Source organism: Nanorana parkeri, unplaced genomic scaffold, assembly GCF_000935625.1.
Source record: "Nanorana parkeri isolate BGI_ZX_2015 unplaced genomic scaffold, ASM93562v1 scaffold492, whole genome shotgun sequence".
Classification (NCBI taxonomy): domain Eukaryota; kingdom Metazoa; phylum Chordata; class Amphibia; order Anura; family Dicroglossidae; genus Nanorana; species Nanorana parkeri.
The window spans coordinates 463,697-484,835 of record NW_017306760.1 but is presented as its reverse complement, the minus strand read 5'-3'; the positions used below and the strand labels follow the sequence as shown (position 1 = coordinate 484,835).

General features: G+C 44.0%; 1 protein-coding gene across 1 annotated transcript in view; it reads right to left on the bottom strand.

Moving 5' to 3' along the window:
• Window positions 1-21,139, bottom strand: part of MYO5B (myosin VB) — a 123,036-nt gene that overhangs the window by 71,742 nt on the left and 30,155 nt on the right. Inside the window, exons 7-10 of the mRNA XM_018560998.1 lie at window positions 16,436-16,579; window positions 10,399-10,480; window positions 6,046-6,153; window positions 3,213-3,322 (exon numbers count right to left, since the gene is read on the bottom strand). Coding sequence (XP_018416500.1) covers window positions 3,213-3,322; window positions 6,046-6,153; window positions 10,399-10,480; window positions 16,436-16,579 — 444 coding nt within the window. The remainder of the gene's footprint in view (window positions 1-3,212; window positions 3,323-6,045; window positions 6,154-10,398; window positions 10,481-16,435; window positions 16,580-21,139) is intronic.

Genomic DNA, 21,139 nt, shown 5'->3' with positions numbered 1-21,139 from the left:
ATACATATATATATATATATATGCATACACATACACACGGGCCCCCCACAAAATGTATACACGCTTCAACATAAAAAGCATATGCATAAAAATGTTATTACTAGATTTATATACACATCATAGGGCAGCTGTAAGTCATGTTTGAATGATGCAATCACATTAGGTGCTCAAAGTGGTCACCATTCGCATCCAGACACTTTTGAATTTGGCGCACTACTGCATGAACAACATTGACTAGAGTGTCCACAGGGTTTGCTCTGCATGTTATTTCAATGTATTCCCATAGTGCAGCCAGTGTAGGTGGGTTTCCATGGTATACCACATTCTTTAGTGTTCCCCACAGATAGAAATGGAGGGGCATTAAGTCCGGGGGAACGTGGACGGAATTCAACAGCACCTCTGCGCCCTATCTAACGTCCTGGCAGAATGTCATTGAGATAGGCTCTTACGTCTCGGTGGTAGTGAGGTGGTGCGCCATCTTCATGGAAGTAAAATTGCTCATCCGCATAAATCGCACGAATGGCCGGTTTGTTGAAGCCACTCACAGTGCTCCATTCTCCGCTCAGGGTTATCTTCAAACATGGCGTGTAACACTCTCAGGATGTAACATTTCCAATGTGCTCTCTTCAGAATACGTTGTATGCTTCATCTGCTAATTTCTATCTCACGTGCACATTGTTTGACAGACTTTTACGGTGAGTAAAAGATGGACACCGGCACTCCAAAACAAGTTCAGTACGTGCTTATTAATGTACTAGTTGCAAGTAGAACACTCTATACGTTTGGGGGTCTCACAGGATCCCCTTCATCAGGCAAACAAGTGATGGAACAGCGGCTCTGAGTGCGATGGGTACACGGACTGTAGACTTTTACGGGGGACGCGTAAAGTGTTGCAACACCGTAGGAAGCAGGACTAGTTGCTGTGCGATGCCTCCCGGATCTCTGCTTGTGCCCATCACACACAGTGCCATCGGTTTCTAACTTATCACGAATCTGTGCGATTGTTAGTCGTGTAGGTGGTTCGGTTCCAAACTCAGGTCGCCATTGTCGTTGAACTTCACACACATTTTCAAATTTATAATACCACTTCAAAATGGTCTTGCGTTGCTCGAAAGTCAAGCGTGCCTCCGCCATTTTCTTTGACTCTCTCCTGACGGTCACATGATGATATCAGCAATGGTGCGACTACCGATATCTTTAGAGGAAACATATTACTACACATTGCTGCCATAATTCAATATGGGTTTTAAAAAAGGGAATAGATAACAACTGTTGAAGTGTGCATACATGTTTTGGGGCCCCTCTGTATGTATATAGACAGACATGTCTCTGTGTTTTGTATTCCCCGATCTCTAATTTATGTTTATGGGTTATAGATCAGAACCTGAACAATTTCAAAGACTAATCATTCAGTGAAATGTCACTTTTACAATGCTAACAACAGGGGTGAAAGATTTATTGCTGTAGAGTATTTTTCTTGAATGAATTGCCCTTCGACAACCTGACAACAACACGCTGTGATTTATAACACAAAGAGCCAATTCATTTAATGAATGTTGTTAGCAAAAACTTTATCATGTCGTATTTTATTATCCTAATGAAAGCAATTTGCAGGGCTAAAGTACACGCGTGGTTTTTCTTTTTCCATTCAACTGTACAACTAAAATACACCACGGCTGAAGAAAAGATGAGCGGTTCAAACAGCATAGGACCCAAAAAAAAGGCATATTAGAGGTTACATGGATTAAATACCACGCGTGGAAATGGTCAATGAATCCAGAAACAGAGACAGCTGAAGTTACATTATATCCAAATCTCAGTGTTTCCCTTAAAGGCCAATAAAGCTAGTGTAGCCCCCCCATCACCTTTTGTAATGTGGCTACTAGACATTTAGTGATAGCCAGGGCTGTAGTCAGTCTGGTTGGATTATAGTTGGCATTTATCTGGTTAATTCCAGGTGTCTGGCATTGATTGTACCCCGTGGGTGGAGTGTGACTCTGCTGTATTGTGGGAGAGCCAATGGGGGACACCGTGAGTGTATGCAGTACAACAGCCAATCACTGGGTTTCTTTCAACCAGTGGTGCATGCGGAGATAGGGTACATATATTTGAGGGAAGTGCCATGTGCTCAGACAAGTTCGGGACCAGCCATGGATTAGTACAGTGCTGGGTGCTGTCCAGCCACTCTGCAGGGCTAGACCTGGGGATGGGCAGAGACTGGAGTGCGGAAAGTGTACTGGGCCTCAAGTATGGAGGAGGCGAACCAGGGAAGTGGATGGCTACTGAAGGTACTCAGAGCCTGAGACGGACTTTAGGAGCATGGCTGGTGTCTCCCCTGCTGAGGATCTGTACTCATCCCCTACTCCTCTGTTACTCTAATTGCTATTTGCTGTACCACATGTGGATCTACACTGAGATGCTAACAAGGTCTGGTGAGTCTGGAGTCTATGTCTGTTATACCCTGGATGTCTAGGATCCCTACACCCTCTCTCCCCAGTATGAAAATGTTAATAAAAGGTATTCAGCATTGCACTACTGGAGTAGACATCAGCTTTGTGGGCACTAGAAGAGGGCGGTTATATGTTAATGGGGCCGCTGAAGACCAAATCCTCTATACAACTATTGATGACCCGGGTTATTCTGGTGCCTCCTTAGGGGGTGAGCGCTACACTGTCCGTCACATTATTTAGGTATTTATATAGTGCCATCAATGTATGCAACACTTTACGCAGTGTTCATTCACATCAGTCACTGGAGCACCCTGTGAAACTTTTATTCAAAGTCCAAACATGTACAAATCCATGCAAAGGTTTCGGACCTTGAAAAGGGCTTTCCCTGGCTCCCTCTGGGATGCTCTGCTACAATATATCTATATATCTATATATAGATATAGATATATATACAGATATGCAGAGCAGTAGAGAGCACTACTCCCACACTACAAGGGTTAAATGCTCTTTTTAGGTTGGGGTACCTGGATAAAGCAGTTTTAATTACTGGATCCCTGCTCCCTGGCAGCCATTACTCTCCTTGTCGGGGGGCTGTGGGTGGTGGGTGATGGAGTCTGCAATAGTGGGGATCAGCTAGGTAATGGTCCTTTATCCAGGTACCCAAGTCCTAAATGAGCAGTTAACCCTTGCAGCACTGCCAGGGGAGTTTCCCCCCCCCCAGAGATGGGCTTTTATTTTAAATTTAACACACTGATATCTCACCTGCAGGCTGCTGGCTTCTCCATCTCGCTCAGAAAGGACCTGCACATTGCCCAGATGCAGAATAGAAGCGATGATCTTAAATATACTCATCTGATGAGACTCTTTTACGCCTGAGGAAACATCAGCATGGAGGAAGATGTTATAAATTGTATTATACAATGAGAAAAAACATAGGTAAGGAGTTACCAGCCTCACAGGAATGTTCTGTGTATAGAGAAGAGAAGCACGGGTCTCATTTTCCCAGTTACAGATGTTTTTGGTTATTTTTTAATGGTTGATGTAAAACAGACTCTGTCACCTTGTCCATTCAGGATACCCAGGTTCAGTTGGTGTCCATGCTCAGACAGAGCAGTGACTTCATCCCCTCCTGTAAGCTGCTCAGGCCTAACAATCATTACAGGTATTTTTATTTTTTAATGCAAGCAGTGTACCTGGTATCAGTTTCATGTATTCCCTCCTCTCCAAGCCTGCTCAAAACTCTGACTGCCACCCTCATCCTAATGCAATCAGTTGCAGGAAAGGGGGGTGCATTTTCCATCCCACAGCTATTCATCACACAGGGGTGCCCCTGCCACAACCTCCGCCATGGATTGGGTCGTCTTGAGTGGGCTTGGGCTAACTCTGGTGAACTGAATTTGCACCAAGCCTAGCCTCACTTCTACTGATCAGTTGCTGCTTCTCCTTTCACTGTCCAGTCACAGACTGGGATTAACTGAATTTGCACCAGGCCTAGCCTCACTTCTACTGATCAGTTGCTGCTTCTCCTTTCACTGTCCAGTCACTGACTTGGATGAACTGAATTTGCACCAAGCCTAGCCTCACTTCTACTGATCAGTTGCTGCTTCTCCTTTCACTGTCCAGTCACAGACTGGGATGAACTGAATTTGCACCAAGCCTAGCCTCACTTCAGTGATCAGTTGCTGCTTCTCCTTTCACTGTCCAGTCACAGGCTGGGAGTGGCAAGTGATCAAACCTGCAAGTATTACCTAATTGCAAAAGAAAAATCATGTCTCTGCCAGAAAGAGCTGTGATGTGTGGCAGAGCTGTGTAAATCTCAGCGCTGGCTAGCCAGAAACCCAAATGCTTTGGCAGATAAACTAGCTCTCCTATATGGATTTGTATTCAACTTTAAAATAACGTTTTCATAAAAAGACTTCTGAAGCCTGAAACAGATTACGGATGCGACACACGTAATGTATTCTTGCCACAATGCAAGCACATTAGGTGTCCCGGACAGAAGGCTCCATCGGGATGCTGCATTGAATGTTGAACACTTCATGAGGTGTGATATGACAGCACACATTGTCTCTCATATGTATCATGTCACTTCCACTTAGCAGCTCGAGGCATTATAAACTAAAAGGCTTTTCCACAGAACAGATGAGCCCGCAGTGATGTGTATTTTAGCCAGACCCAACAGTCTGTTCAATCGCTTTTAAGTTAAGTATACGGAAAAAAAAAAACGAGGTCAATTGCTGCATTTTGCTTTTTTCTAGAAAGTTCAGGAATAAATTAATTCTAAAAGTAACAAATCCCTAACCCATCCCCAGCCTGCTCCACCAATGAGCCAAAAGCACATGCATTAATGCGCATTCTGGTAGAGCAGTCCATGAATTTGAATGGACTACCCAACCCACCACCATGGACAAAAATCACGCATGTAGATAATCCATTCGCTTTTGTCCATGAAACAATACGCCCTTTTTTTAATGTTATGAAAATTTGGGGGATACTTTGGTTTTAGGATTGAAAAAAAAAGAATGTTGGCTGCCGTGCCATTATGCTGACACTGTGGGTGGCTTCAACACTTTCTGAGTTACTGACCCCAAAGTATGGAGATCAGGAGAGTCCAAGAAAAGTCCTCATCTAATTCAGGATCACTGATGCAAAGTATTGTTGAAGCCAGAGGGCTTTATAGGATCAGTTTGAGGATCATGTAACTGGTGTATTTTCAGAAGGAAAAGTTATTAATACGGATGCACCGATACCGGTTATCGAGTACGAGCACTGATATTTTATTTTCGGTACCCGCCGATACCGAGTACCGGTGCCTTGTGCTACGATTATCAGGAAGTCGGGTGGCAGATCCTGACCCGTCTCCCAGCTTCCTGGTTGCCTGTGGAGCCGGTGTTCAAGCAAAAGAACACCAGCTTCAAAAACCGCCTGGCTTCCTGACCAAGCCGGGCGGCGAGTCATGAGGCGCCGTCCGGCTTCCTGATTGGCTAGGAAGCTGGCTTCACTTGTTGCTAAGCAGCCAGGCTTCCTGACCAATCAGGAAGCCGGGCGGCACGTCATGACCCGCCTCCCTGATAAGCTAGGAAGCCGGCTTCACTTGTTCCTAGGCAGCCTGGCTTTCTGACCAATCAGAAAGCCGGGTCATAACCCACCACCTAGCTTCCTGATTGCAAAGGAAGCTGGCTCTATGCTCCTTCAGAAGGAGATCTCTGGAATTGGAGGTAAGTATCGGAGCATTTTGGTGAGTACGAGTACTCACACAAATACTCGGTGTCGGCACGATACTATAATCGGTATCAGTGCGTCCCTAGTTACAGCCATGAAAAATGTATTTTCTTTAAAGATTTAAAGCTCTAAGAGGGGAGGTTATTAAAACTGAAGCTGAGAGAATCTGGAGCAGCGGTCAGAAGTAACCAATCAGCTTCTCTCTTCAGTCTGTTCAGTTAAAGTTTGAAAATGAAAGATAGAAGCTGATTGGTTATTATGGGCATAGATTTTGTCTGCTCCAGTTTTGATAAATTCCCCCCTAAGTGTTCAAAGTGAACATCGGAACCTGTAGATGATAAACCTTCCGGAGTCATCAGTCTTTCATGCTTACCCAGAAGTGTAAAAGCTTGTCTCGTTTTGTCAAAGTCATCGGCATCATCCACTCCATCAATGGCCGTTTCTCCTCCCTGCGAGGTGTAGAAGAAATCCTCAGCTTGGGCTGGGAAAAATAAAGAGAGGTAAGAATGCCTAAAAAACATAAGTATTTGAAAAACATAAAACCATACAGTGCACGGAGGGCTCACATTAAACCAACACACTATAGTCCAACTTCGGTCTCAGCCCGCCGCTCCCCAGGAGGTCCCCCAAGGTATATGCTTTGCTTTATTCAGATATGTTCAGGGAGAGCTGGTGATGCACTGGGTCTTTCTCCTCTTTGCCTCACCTCCAGCCCAGGAAGGTCCTCTGCTAATGCAGAGAGCAGGTTGGGATGATGTCTCAATTTACTATGAATGAAGGGGCGTCATTGTGACACCCACCTTCGGAGAAAGAGCCCTAATGCCCATTCTTTCTTAGTATTTTGATAGGACATCTTGTGTTGGAAGAGAAGTACTGCTGGTGATAGCTCCAGAATACAGGTGGGTATTGCGGCACAAGCTGCTTCTTTATTTTTTAACCTGCCTGGGAGCCCAAAACAAAATGCCCAGAGCTGGGCCGATTGGGACACAGTGGGGAAAGAGTTAAAATGTCTGTCCATGTGACACCCCTAGAAGAATCGGCTAGTGCAGTTGTCCATGGGACAGGAAGGCACAGACAGCAGCAAAACAGTCAATTCTAACTCCAAATCTACTAAAATTGTGCTTTTGATTTTGTCTGTCTCTCTACTCGATCATTTCCAACACTTCCTGTCCTGACAGAAGTGAAGGGACATCTTTACTAGAGGGAAACAGCTGTCTATAAAAACCTAACCACTCTCGTATAAGGGAGGATACAGAAGGTAGAAGAGCTTACAATCTATTAGGATATAAGGGAGGATACAGAAGGTAGAAGAGCTTACAATCTATTAGGGTATAAGGGAGGGTACAGAAGGTAGAAGAGCTTACAATCTATTAGGATATAAGGTAGGATAGAGAAGGTAGAAGAGCTTACAATCTATTAGGGTATAAGGGAGGATAGAGAAGGTGGAAGAGCTTACACTCTATTAGGGTATAAGGGAGGATAGAGAAGGTGGAAGAGCTTACACTCTATTAGGGTATAAGGGAGGATAGAGAAGGTGGAAGAGCTTACACTCTATTAGGGTATAAGGGAGAATACAGAAGGTAGAAGAGCTTACAATATCTTTTGTTATAAGAGAGAATACAGAAGGTAGAAGAGCTTACAATCTATTAGGGTATAAGGGAGGATAGAGAAGGTAGAAGAGCTTACAATCTATTAGTGTACAAGGGAGAATACAGAAGGTAGAAGAGCTTACAATATCTTTTGTTATAAGAGAGAATACAGAAGGTATTCCTCACCCAAAAGTAAAATGTTTTGGCTAGAGTTGGGCTTTAAAATCAATGGTCAAAATTCAAGTCTACCCAAACAAAAACAAATGGCTTCTTATAATATTTGGGAGACACAAATAAATAGGAGGCTGCTACTGCTGAAAAGGCCAACTATCTGGCTGCCATGCTGATCCAATGGCTTTATAGGATATCCAAACGAAGAATATATCATATATTGCAGCTTACCAGTTCTTAGATGTGGTGGCTGCATTAGCTTTCTTCTGTGAACTACACAACACCTCCCTATGTTACAGAGAAGAGGGGGAGGTGTTCGGTAGTCCCAAACCACTTCCCATCCTTGGGTAACAAAACTGCTTCTACATAGATACAGTCCAATGAGGAAGCGTTGTCATTCTAGAACATAAAGTGTGATATTGGGAGGATCACCAGATGAAAAAGGCCAGAAAAAAACAAAACAAATGCAGCCACCACATCTAAGGAGTGGTAAGCTGCAATATATGACATTTTTGTTTCTGAGTTTAGATAAACTTTGTTATTAATGGCTTAAAATGTTTCTGATCCAGTCCAGTGCAGATAAGCAGTTCTGACTTCACCTTGGCTTGCTTGTTCCAGGTTAGTGACTCAGTACTGAGGCCATAGAAATCCAAGCAACAGTGGCGTTACTATAGCCCCACCAGCCCAGGAGGCAGCTATGGGGCCTGGGGGTGGAAGGGGACCCCATCAGGTTGTTGAGGCAAATTAAACATAGAATTTGTGAAGATAATACAGTAGAGTATGGTTAAGGGTTGGAGTGGCTGCAGTGGACGACAACGCTAATCCCCTGTGAAGTCTACAGTGTAGGGACGACTCCAGATGCACAAGAGAAGTCTTTGGGATCTTTCCATGGTTCCTGACAGCACAGAGAGAAGTCATCAGGGTGTGGCCCCCCATCACATTTTTGCTATGGGGCCCTGTGATCTTAAGTTACGGCCCTGCCAAGCAACTTGCATATTTAGAAGAAGCCAGCAATGGCAGCCTCCTCATCTCTCTTAGTATGGAACGTTCCCACGCGATATCTTCAGCCAACATTTACAGTACGTGACGTGAGTTGGCGTAATTCGGTACTGGCTTAGCGGCCCAGCGCCTCCAGTCCGATCTGCGGTTACATCTCAGGTGGATGTACCACTCATTATATTTAATTGGGATCTCTTCCAGAACTTAATATTCCTTCCCATGGTCACGGGGGACGGGTTTAATTGTTTCGCCTGAGACGGAGGGCTGGACAGCTTTTCCTACTCGGTTATTTTGTTCCTCTTAAATTTCAGTGTGATAATGATATTACTCCTATATGACTTGTCCTAATGCAGAGAGTGGGTGAGGAAATCTGAAACTTGAAATAAGTTATATCAAATCTGCATAGAAAGAAGAAGAATATAAATATAACCAAGCACAGATGTGGAAACTTCCTTTTAAGGCCTGATGTCCCTAAGGCCAGGTTCACACCATTTTCCAGACCAGATCTGGACCAGATTTTGCTGTCATTTTACAGCGTTCTGGAGCTGTAAAATCGCAGCAATTTTTAGCTTAAAATTGTCTTTCAGGTGCAGTCCAGAGCGTTCCATGCATTTCCATGCATTCCAGAACAGACAAAATGACACCTGCAGTATTTTTCTGGTCTGGAATGGACTGCACTGGTGTGAACAGAGGCCAGAAATAGCATAGGGATACATTAGGATGCATTTTGGGACCGGAAACAATCTGGTCTGGTCTGGAGATGATCTGGATGTGGTGTGAACGGGCCCTAAAGCAGGGCCGGGCTGAGGGGCATGCAGAAGAGGTGGCCACCTTGGACGCTTCAGCGGAAAAAAGAGTGGGCAAAAAGGGTCAGGACCTGTAATGTATGCCCCTGAAGTTCCCCTGCAGCTCTTAGGGCACACTTTGTCCTTGTTGTCGTTGATGCTAAAGGACCTTGTCCTGGTACTGGTAAGGGCCAAGTAAATTATTACAAAAAAACAAACAAAACATATTCTGTACAACTCTGAAATACATGCACATTTTGCCATGTTTTGGCACTTTACAAATTATACAAGTACCCATTGATCTGCCAGAAATCCAGTGAGCTCCTAAAATGAGCTGACAACGTTGCCTCTGCTGCATTGAAATCCCAATTAGTGTTTTCAACCATGCCCAGTTCTCCCTTGCTGGGCTTCCCTCCTATGTTAGAGAAATGGGAAGAGGGAGAATGTGTTGTATAGTCCAACAGGGGAGAACCCGGCAGTGCTCACCACATGACCTGGGCTTTCACTGGAGCTGAGGCAGCATTGCAGCTCAAACAGGAAGTTAGGAGCACCCAGCATTTCTGGGAGGTCAACAGGTATTTTTCTCTATTGCAACATTTTTAAAGAGATAAAGCAAGGTGAAATGTGTGTGTTGCAGAGATGTACTAAATCCATCCCCCCCCCCCCAGGACATACACTTTACAACCCAACTCCAGCCAAACTTGTCTTGTTGGTTTGGACAGAGTAAGGAAGGGTGGAGCTTTTGTCAGGTTTTCATTGCTCTTCATGCCCTTATCAGGGAACTTCCTGTCAAGACAGGAAGTGATTAAAAAAAAAAGAAATAGTTGGACTTTAAATCCTAAATGCTGGTCACTTCCTGAACCTTTAACCCATTTATACACACATATTATTCAAAGCTCTTTTTCACAGGCCATCCTGACAACTCTTCATACTGGCCCTTTAAGATGCAGCACAAATCACAAAAACCAGCTGCATTGTCCTTCTCTTTCTCTCTAGCCGAGTTTTATTTAATAACATTCATTGATGGGATAATCTTGAGTAATCTGATTTAATTACATCTAAACACACATCTGTCTGCACCATTATTCAAAATGACAATCTAATGGATTTTAGCGATTTTGCTGTTGCTTTGAACAGCTGGTTTATCTCTGCGGAAGAGCCAAGGTGTGAATAATGACTCACTCAGCGACAAGTCGGCAAACTCGGGTAACTTGGAAGAGGCGCACAGTTGGTAGAAGATGTGGTAGTTCCTCTCGTCTTCTGCCTGGTAAATGAAAAGACGGAAGGTGGTTAGGATAACAAGGATGACCTTTTGCTACTCAGAGGGACTGAGGAGTGGTAGAGGATTGTGTTCATTTGTTGGAGAGCTATCACAGAGCTATTCTGCTCCCCTGAGGGTTTGGGGTTCATTTTTATTTTGAGCAGACCCAATGGACATTTGTCTTTATTTAATCTATGTACCCTTCTGAGATATTTGTTCTTAGACATCTGTCAATTCTAGTGATTGCATGCTAGATGTCTATTACCAAGGTCCTCAAATCTCAGAGAAAGTGGAACATCGCTTTGCTTTCCAACCCCACAAGGGGGGCTACACAACATCCACACGTGACCCCTGTCAAGCTGTTGCTCACCAGGCATGCCCCAGTCAGAAACCCAACCAATGGACATCAATGCTGTGAGCCGCTGAGCATTCTTCACCTCCTGTCCCCCTATCAGAAACCAGGTTTTTGAGATTGCATTAAGGTCCCCACACACCTTACGATAATCGTACGATAATCGCGGGAAATCCCGCGATCGTACGATTATCGTAAGGTGTGTGGAAGCCGTGCGACCTCTACTACTGTAAGGTCGCACGACTTTAAACTTACGAACATGTTCGAAAACCCGCCGAGCATCGTACGATGTTCGGCGGGTGTGTAGCATGTTCGTAAGATAAAAGCCGGACGGGCCGGTGTGTGCAAGCGCACACTGCCCGTTCGGCATTGCGTTCATCGGAAGCCCGGGCCCTCAGTGGGGCGTGGCTTGCGATCATCGCAAGTACGATCTGCCTGTCCAAGATAGGCAGATCGTACGTTTTTTTAAGTACCTTACAACCATCGCAAGACAAAAGTCTTGCGATGGTTGTAAGGTGTGTGCCCAGCCCTACCCTTGCCTGACACAGCCTGATTTGGAACCAGCGGGTCATCTAAGGTGAAGGGATTAAATATCCATCAGGTTCTGCAGACCTATAGCTGATACAGGAATACAAACAAATCTTTATAAAGCTTTAGTAGGGAAAATATTCTTAACCTCCCGTTCCCGCACCAAAAAACAGGCTTTCAAGACTGGATTACACTTGTCTGACACAAAATTGGAACAAACAGCCCTTGTAAGGTGGTAGCCTCGGAGCTTGATAGTACCCCCAGTAAAGAAGATCGATGGCAATTTTCCCTGCTGGTTTGTGTATGTGTATACACAAACCAGCATTGCCATCGATCTTCTTTACTAGGGGTACTATGTAGCTCCGAGGCTACCATCTTACAAGGGCTGTTTGTTCCAATTTTGTGTCAGGGGGGAAGGGGGGTTCACTAAAAAAAAAAAAATCCTAAGAGCCCCAAACCCTCAGCTGATCCAGGAATGCAAAAAAAAAACATTTATAGTTTTATATTTAGCTGCGATTGAAAAAAAAAAACTGATCACTGAAAGCAACTGGATACTCCCTGGATCAACCACCTATAATTTGACTCCTATAAATGTTAGTAGCTATTTATATTTTGTCCAACTACAAACAAATGCAGCCCACTTTTTGAGGCAATCTACTGAGGGTGATCGGATGTTCTGGAATTCAATGGATAGTCTATTTTAGAAGAGTTATCCTAGACTTAAAAATGTCCCTGATTGTGTCCCTACAAATGTATCCTAATCCTTTTTCTGGCCAGCCAGGCATTATTTTGGCACTGGGCTGAGTTAAGTCTGAACGTTTGGGCTTACTGGCCTAGGCCGTTTTTCAGTTCCTGTAAATAAGTGAGGTGAATTGGGTGGAGGAGCATTGATGCTACAGCTTTCAGCAAATTCTATTGCAGCTGCAAAATTGTTTAGGGAATCTTCGTTGCCTAAGTGTATGACACTGACGTTTATAGCACATATGATACTATTGTGCAGTAATAATTATACCCAGAAGCTGGTATTACCTACTTACTCTAAAGGGATCTACGTCCATTCATTGGAGGCCTGAACTCTTTAAACCTCAGCCTCACCTTACCAAATCCTGCCGCCTTCACCTTCACAACATCTCCAAAATGCTCCCCTTCCTCACCAATGACACAGCTAAATTACTCATCCACTCACTTGTTATCTCCCGTCTTGACTATTGCAACTCTCTCCTCATTGGCCTTCCACTACACAGACTCCTCCCCCTGCAGTCTATCATGAATGCTGCTGCTAGACTCATTCACCTAACCAACCGCTCAGTGTCTGCAACCCCCCTTTGCCAATCCCTCCACTGGCTCCCACCCCCCTCTGCCGATCCCTACACTGGCTTCCAATTGCCCAAAGGATTCAAAATCAGAATATTCACAAAGATATACATAGCCATCCACAATTCTGCCCCTGGCTATATCTCAAACCTTGTCTCAAATTATCACCCTTACCGCCCCCCTCCGCTCTTCAAAAGACCTCCTGCTTTCCAGCTCCCTTGTCAATTCCTCCCATGTTCGCCTCCAGGACTTGTCTAGAGTCTCTCCCATCCTCTGGAACACTTTACCCGAATCTGTCCATCTATCTCCAACTCTGACTGCCTTTAGGCGATCCCTAAAGACTCATCTCTTCAGGGAAGCCTATCCCACCTCAACCTAACCGCTCAACCATCACGTTCTCAAACAATTCATCCCCACACAGCTACCTCCTCATGCATCACTTGTCCCTCCCTCTTAGATTGTAAGCCCTCACGGGCAGGGCCCTCCTTCACATCTTGTCTTGAACTGTATTGTGATTGTAATGTTTTCCTTATATTGTAAAGCGCTGTGCAAACGGTTGGCGCTATATAAATCCTGTATAATAATAATACCTCTAGCTCTATACCCTAACTCAAAACATGAGCCTAACCCCCAGAACGATAGCCTAAACCTCAGCTCTATGTCCTACCCCAAACCCCAGCCTGACCCCTAGCTCTATACCCTAAGCCACATTGTTCTCAAAACCTAAATCTTGCTTGTGACCTCCTAATATAACCCTATTCTTCAACCTAACCCCTAAACATATATATCAACAGCAAACATTTTGGCCAAAATATGTCAAGTTACAGGGGCCAAAAAAATACAAAAATGTTTGAGCTGAATAGACCAACCTGTGCTGGTCTAACTAAGATTAGAAAAGCTCTGCTGCAATATTGCACAAACACTGGTTAATGACAGAAGTGCAAAATAAAGCAAGAGGACCAGCAGCAGTGATGAGAGCTATAAAAGAACCAGTGGACAGATTGAAGAGCTGGAGCATCAGTGAGCAGATGTCACTCCCAATATGTATCACCAGTTTTGGACCTTCTGGGGTCACCATGGAGTGTAGCCAAAAACCTGCTAGATGGAAACATGTACGTAGTACTGCTGAAGTAGTGGTGGAGGTGAGCGGCAATTTTTGTAGTACGTAACATAATTATAGAGCTGCAACTTATCATTATTTTCATAATTGATTCGTTGGCAGATTATGTTTTCTTTTAATCGGAAAAAACAAATGAAATAAATATCATCCTTAATTTAGAATAAAATACAGAAATGCCATGTTACAGACAAAAAGTTTACTTTAGAATAAAACTGCGTGCACAAGGCTTTGCATAGATAGTCCATGGTCTTATCGCACTCCTGACCGCGTGAATCCCTTCAAGAATTGGGTGCTGCGGTAGTCAACGTGTGGCAGCCGTAACAATCGTGAGCTAAAGCAGAGACACCGGCACTCCAAATTTGCAAAATACTTCTATTTATTGACGTGGTTCGTGGTAAAAAACAACGAACGTTTCGGGGTCACAAAGGATCCCCTTCATCAGGTAAAACATACAGTGATATAAATAGACGTATTTTGCAAATTTGGAGTGCCGGTGTCTCTGCTTTAGCTCACAATTCTTTGCAATCGCACTACAACGCATGGCATTGCAGTACTGTGCGCTCCAGTAGGGCAATCACACTGTGGGCGGGTGCCGCGTTTGGGGTGCCATGGTGAATGGCACTGCAATGCACCTCCCGCAGCAAAATTTGTCGTTTTAATAATTGTATTGCAAGCACATGGCGCTTGAATAGCTTCAGTCAGAGAATGACGGCTGCCAGTGACGAGATTCAGCAGACGGCAGCTGAATGTAAATACAGCAGGTAGTGGGCGGTTGCAAAAGCCAGCCTGCTATTGGCCATTTCAAATTGCAATTTTATGCCATGTAACACTGGGTACCCCCAATGCAAGGGTTAAACTTTTTGCTTGCCTTCTTTAAATATACTGGCTTTGCTTTTGGGAAAGTAGTCCTGCACAATGGTTGTACCTTGCTTATCCTTTCATCTCCCTACAAGTCTACCAGACTCAAAAACAGGCTCCTTCTTTTCTCTTGGCATGGACATAATTCAAAATGTTCCCATTTCCCAAGAGACAATCTGGCTATGTATCCCCCAACAATGGCATTTGTGGGCCTCATCGCATGTCGCTCTTGCCCCCTCCTAAATATTGTTGTTTGTTATACATTACATCTACCAAACCTGGAGCCTCCAACCAGCCAAAAACAGAAGCTAAAAAAAAAAAAATGAAACACTTCCAAAATGAGAAGTACCACACAGAACATTCCCCACATGTAAGGACATTGCATCACATATATTGGATATTATACAGGACAGCATATCAATAAAATCCATTGTCCCCAGTATTTCACTTCATTTCATGATGAAGTACTTATCCATTGTCCTATAGCATGCTGCCAAATAACAATTTCCCCTTTTCTGTTTCCTCTGGACAGATACAATTAGTTCTTTTCAAAGGTTTGAAGTTAATTTAAATCTTATTGTATGATTTATCAAGTAGCTTATTATATGGATATATTAGCAAAATCAGCTGCAGGGTGTATTCTATTTTCCAGGGATGCACCGATATATCGGCATGCAAATGTAACTTTTGGCATAATGCCGAAAGTGCCATTTTCTGGCCGATACAGCAGTGCATTCCTGCTTTCTCTCCTCCCCGCTGGGCGCTGTTCTGTGTCCCAGCGGGGAGGATAGAAACTGTCACAGGAGGCCGAGCGCTGAGGGAGGAGAGCGCTGTGTGCAGCCGGCGTCTCTCTTCCCCGCACCGCTCAGCCTCCTGTCACATCAGAGGAGAGCGGTGTGGGCGGAGACAGCCAGGGCTGTCACAGGAGGCTGAGCTCTCCTCCCCGCACCACTCGCTCAGCCTCCTGTGACAGCGTGTGACAGAGGAAAGCGAGAGCAAACACTCAGTGATCACTGAGTGTTTGTACATAATTGGGGACAGAGTATGTTTACTGTATCCTCAGTTATGAATGAATGGGAAGTGATCTACATCACTTCCTGTTTATTCATGACTGTGGATATAGTAAACATACTCTGTAATCATGTTATGAATGATCAGGAACACTCAGTATAGAGGATTCCTGTTCATTGATAACAGGGGCTGCAGAAAAAGAGATTGAGGACTCTGTGTTCTCAATCTCTTTTTCTATTCTAAAAGGGAAATATCAGGAGTCTGTTTAGATTCCTAATATTTCCCCAGAAGCCACTGAAAGTAAAACATTTAAATATTTAATAAAAAACGAATAAATAAAAATAAAATATTTAAAGAAAATTTAAAAAGTTAAAATAAAAAACATTTTCTTATTTCGGTTTCATTTCGGTGCACCTCTAGTATTTTCCACATATGCATTCTACATATAATATATAGATGCATTGGTTGAAAATGCAATACACCTTAGGGGTGGGTGGTGCAGAGGGGCCCCATACAAAATTTTGCTATGGAGCTCAGTGATTTCTAGTTATGCCCCTGACCTGTAGTAAATTGTGAATGGTATTAAAAGTCTGTTTACAAAGTGTTTTTTTTAAGCTATAGCGATCCTTTCATGCTGTGTGAAGGTATTTCTCTGTCTCTGCGTTAGTGATTTGATAAAACGCGCTAATTGCATATAAAATACAAACCGAGCTTTTGCTCCGTAAAGAAATGTTTTGTCTCATAGACTGTACAAATACCGGCCTACGTTACAGACCTGAAACACCACACGTGACTTCTCCAGCAGGTATGTCCTCATATTGGCACCGATGATGTGATATCTTTTGTCGAATCCAATCTGGATGTACTTTCCAAATCGACTGCTGTTATCATTCCGGGTTGTTTTGGCATTACCGATGGCCTAGGGGAGCAAATACTGGGAGTTAGAAGCCCAAATCCAAGTAGATATACAACCCCGCATTATCCCAGTTATCTACTGATTGAAACAAATCATTGGATGTATTCTTTTATAGACATAGAGCAAGAATCTAAATATGTCCTGATGTCTCCTACAATACCCTGTACAGCAGAACTCAGACTGGGAGAGGGAGGGACATAGTATTGTGAGTCAATCAGAGCTCGATTGCACAAGTAATTACATGTACACAAGGGGAGAGCAGAGGGGGAAAAAATCACATTAACTTGCTTCTGTTCTTTCACCGTCCAGTCACAGGCTGCGGTGGGTTCCAGTTAAAGAGTATGTTCAGGAATTAACCAAACTTAACCCCAAACCTCCCCCTCTCCATTTCCATCACGTCCCAACATCATCATTTTCTTTTACCTTGCTCCTGTAGCTAGAATAATTTGTACGACTCCATGTACAATCAGCACCAGGCCTCTAAAATTCTTGCAGGGGGCAGCTGCTGGGTGCTCAGTTCCTATTGACCTAAACATGCCCCCAGAACTACATCTCCCAAGACCCCCTTTTCTACACACAGTGTGTGGGCAGGCAGGTGCCTTGTTTTGCTGGAAAGAAATCAATGTATTCATGTGGAGAGGGACAGGGGGGTACACAGGTGGAGTTCTACAGTCCAGCAGAAAGGATGGCAACACTGCTTGGCTTTTCAGTCCAGCAAAGGCACTGTGTTGTCAACCCAAACAGGCAGTTAGAAGCTCACAGGTTTTCCAGCACATCAGCAGAGATGTACCAAATGTGTTTTGTTTTTTTATTTATGTCTGCAATGGGCTGCAAGGCCTGGTTGTGTAGTACGGCTTGAGTGCCCGAATACAAATGCTTAGCCAGGTAAGCCCATTTCACAGCTATGAGTTCAACATTTTGCCGGTCTGCCTTTAAAGCTGAGCTCATCAACCAACCATCTCTTTTCCCCAAACCTGCAAAACCACTCAAAGTTGAAAATATTTGACAATACTTGTCCTGAAAAGTAAACTTTTATTGCCCGTAACTACACTTCTACCGGATGCACTAATACCGTTTTTTTCGGTATAGAGTACTCACCGATATCAAGTACTGGTGCCGTGTGTGTTTAAACAGAGTCCCGGCGGCAAAAGTCGCCGGGAGTCTGTTTAAACAGCCCCGATGCTGGCGACGTACACTGTACGGCGTCAGTCACGAAGGGGTTAAAGCCATTTGTGTTTTTGTGTTAGGGTGGGGAGACCCAGGGCTGGCCAAAAAAATGGACCTTCAGTTTGGAAAATCTGCTTTAAAGGAACTTAGCAGTTTGTTTTGAGCGAAGTTCAGCTTTATATACAAGTCTCCTTGAACTAGTTGCTGCTCATCGATCACTTCCCCAATTCTAATCTAAAAGAGGGGGAAGTAACAGATAATCCATTCAAACCCACTCAGCAGGTAGCCATCATCCCAGAGTGTCTGCCAGACTGTCATAGTCAGGGCTAGAAAAATTTTAGGGTGCCTCACCAGTCAGTCAAAAATGTCATTAGACAGCATGACCGGACTACAGCCTGGCAGCACCATGCTGCTGACAGGATATGCAAGATGTGCAGCGGGCCTCCCCGCTACGCTAGTAATAATGTAGCTTGCCAGAAGCCGGACACAGTGCGCGCTGGTTACTATTTAAACACTTGCTGACCGCGGTGTTTACACCCCCTTCCTGGCCAGGCCATTTTTCAGTATTCAGCGCTGCGGTACTTTGACTGACGTTTATTCCGTCATGCAACGCTGTACTGAAATTAATTTTATACCATTTTTTGCTGGACAGATAGAGCTTTCTTTTGGTGATATATAATCACCACGGGTTAATGGCCCTAAAATTATTGCCCTCACTCTGACGTTCGCGGTGATATGTAACATGCGTGGCGCAATCGCCATTTTCACACGTAGGCGCACCCGACGCATGTCATCGGCTGGCAGAGACATGGTTCAGGCCAACGGGACCGACCAATAGTAATCAGGATTTTTACGAAGAGTTAGCGTGAAATTAGAAGTATAGCGGTAGGTTGTAGCTTTAGAAGGAGCTGCTATACAGCCCTAGCAGCAGTAGAAGGATAAGAAAAGAGAGGGGGGAAAGAGAGTGTGGCAGGTTGGATGGAAAGGGTGAGGGAGGAGAGGAGAGGTTGGGGGAAGTGCACATCTAGGTTGCATTTTTTTTATGGTAACTTACATTTTTTTTTTTAAACATGGCTTCTCTAGAGACGCCCGATCGCTTGAATGTAAACAGCCATCCCAGAAGCTCCCAGCCGGCCATCTAATTACAACGGCTGGCCGGGAAGCTACTTGTCGGTCCGCGACGAGAGGACGAGTGAATTTTCAAGCCCTGGTCATGGTATATATGATATTTGTATCATGTTCCTTCCAGTGAACGCTGAAAGTTCCATTTTCAAGTTGCTGATCAAAGTTAAGCTCAAACTACCTACTACAAATTCATAATCAGAATATTCCTATTATTAGTGACTTTATAGCACTAATTGATCACGGGGTGATTTACAAAGTAAATGGAGACAGTACAGTTACATTACAATTCATGACAAGAGGATTAGGAGAGCAGAAGTAGAGGAAGTAGATACCTTTTTTAAAAAAAATATATGGGCTCTACATTCAGTTTGCTAAAGCCTGGCGTATTATTAGTGACTGTCATTTTTTTTTTTTCTAAATAAAACACTTCTTTACAGCTTATTTTTTTCATTGCTTATTGCATGCCCGTGCTGCCGATCTCCAGCATCCTCTCTGCACTCACTTCCTGTCTACATGCACTCCAGTGATGGCTGCGTGGCATTTCTCAGGGCAGATAGCCAACAGTGAAACATGGCCGTGCAATGTTTCGCCATGGTTGCTTGTAATCTATATCAGGAGAGGGCAAGACGGGGTGACAATGCAGGAGAACAACTGTGACACAGGGACAGGGAGTTGTTACCCTACAATAGGAAGTGCCTGAAAAAAGACCTTCACGGCATTTAATTTAAAGCTGCAGATTAAAAAAGACTGACAATGACATTTTAAATTGTATTAACATGCTAAAGCTTCTAGAGAATCAGATTTAGATAAACTTTCCAGATCTGTGCAGTAATCTAGTGTAATACTTGTAACTTCCTGTATGAAAGACCACTCGCTGCTGCTCTCCCTTCTTGTGGAGGATGACCGGTCTTGTCTCCGCCCCTTCCTGTAATAAAGACCCGTCACCGCTGCTCTCTCTTCTTGTGGAGGGTGACCGGTCTTGTCTCCGCCCCTTCCTGTAATAAAGACCAGTCACGCCTGCTCTCTCTTCTTGTGCAGGGTGACTGGTCTTGTCTCCGCCCCCTCCTGTAGTTTTCTGCAGTCAGCCTGGAAGGGCTCCTCCCACAGCTCTGCTCCCTGCACCGGGCATGTACAGCACAGTGATGAAGTGACTACATTTACATGGTAATATCTGGGGTTGAAGAGGCATTTGGTGCACATAAAGTGGATTCATATTGTTTGTGGCTATTGAGGAATATATTTGGATTAAATGTTTTTGCCCAGAGTGTAGCGTTATAGGATAAGTGTGATGTTCGCTCACTTGCAGCGCCACAAGTCTTTGCGGTCTTGGCCGTGCATGCGTATTACAGCTTCAAAGATTTCTATGGGGCTGTATGCCATGGTCCAATATAGTTCCATAGAAGCTCATGGGGCTGTAATGCACAAATACAGAGAGGACAGAGGAAAACTGCAGAGCTGGATGTAAATGGAGGAACCATGCCCGTTGGAGCAAGGTAACATATTTAGAGGGGGAAGGTGGGTCAGGTTAGGTCAGAGGAAAAGGGCAAAAAGGATTCTTGCATGTTGTTTTTTATAGCGCACTTATCCTTTAACTGCTTGAAGACCAGGTGTTTAGATCCCCTACCTGGCCAGGCCATTTTTCAGTGTTCAGCGCTGCGGTACTTTGACTGACATTTATTCCGTCACGCAGCGCTGTACTGAAATGAATTTTATACCATTTTTTGGGGACAGATAGAGCTTTATTTTGGTGGTATTTAATCACCACTGCGGGTTTTATTTTTTACTATATTCAGGAGAAATTACTGAAAATTTTGAGAAAAAAAAGTTTTTTTTTACATTATGCTATAAAACAACTAATATTACCCACTTTTTTGGTAAAATATAAAAGATGGGGTCACGTCGGGTAAATAGACACCAAACATGTCAAGCGTAAAAATTGCGCGCACTCGCAAAATCGCAAAAAACTAGCATACCCAAAATTGGCCATAGGCGACGCTTTAAAAGCTTTTACCGCTCATCAGTTTAGTGTTATCAGTGATTGATGGCCCTAGAACTATTGCTCTCATTCCGACGTTCGCGGCGATATGTAACATGTGCGGCGTAATGGGTGCAATCGTCGTTTTCGCAGGTATGCGCACCTTACGCATGTTTACATGCGTGTATGTAGGGGTTGGGACTTTAAAAAAAAAAATTGTTTTTTTTTTATTCTTTTTTGTGTAACTTTAAAAAAATTGGGGGGGAAACTTTAAATTTTTGTACTATTTTTTTTTT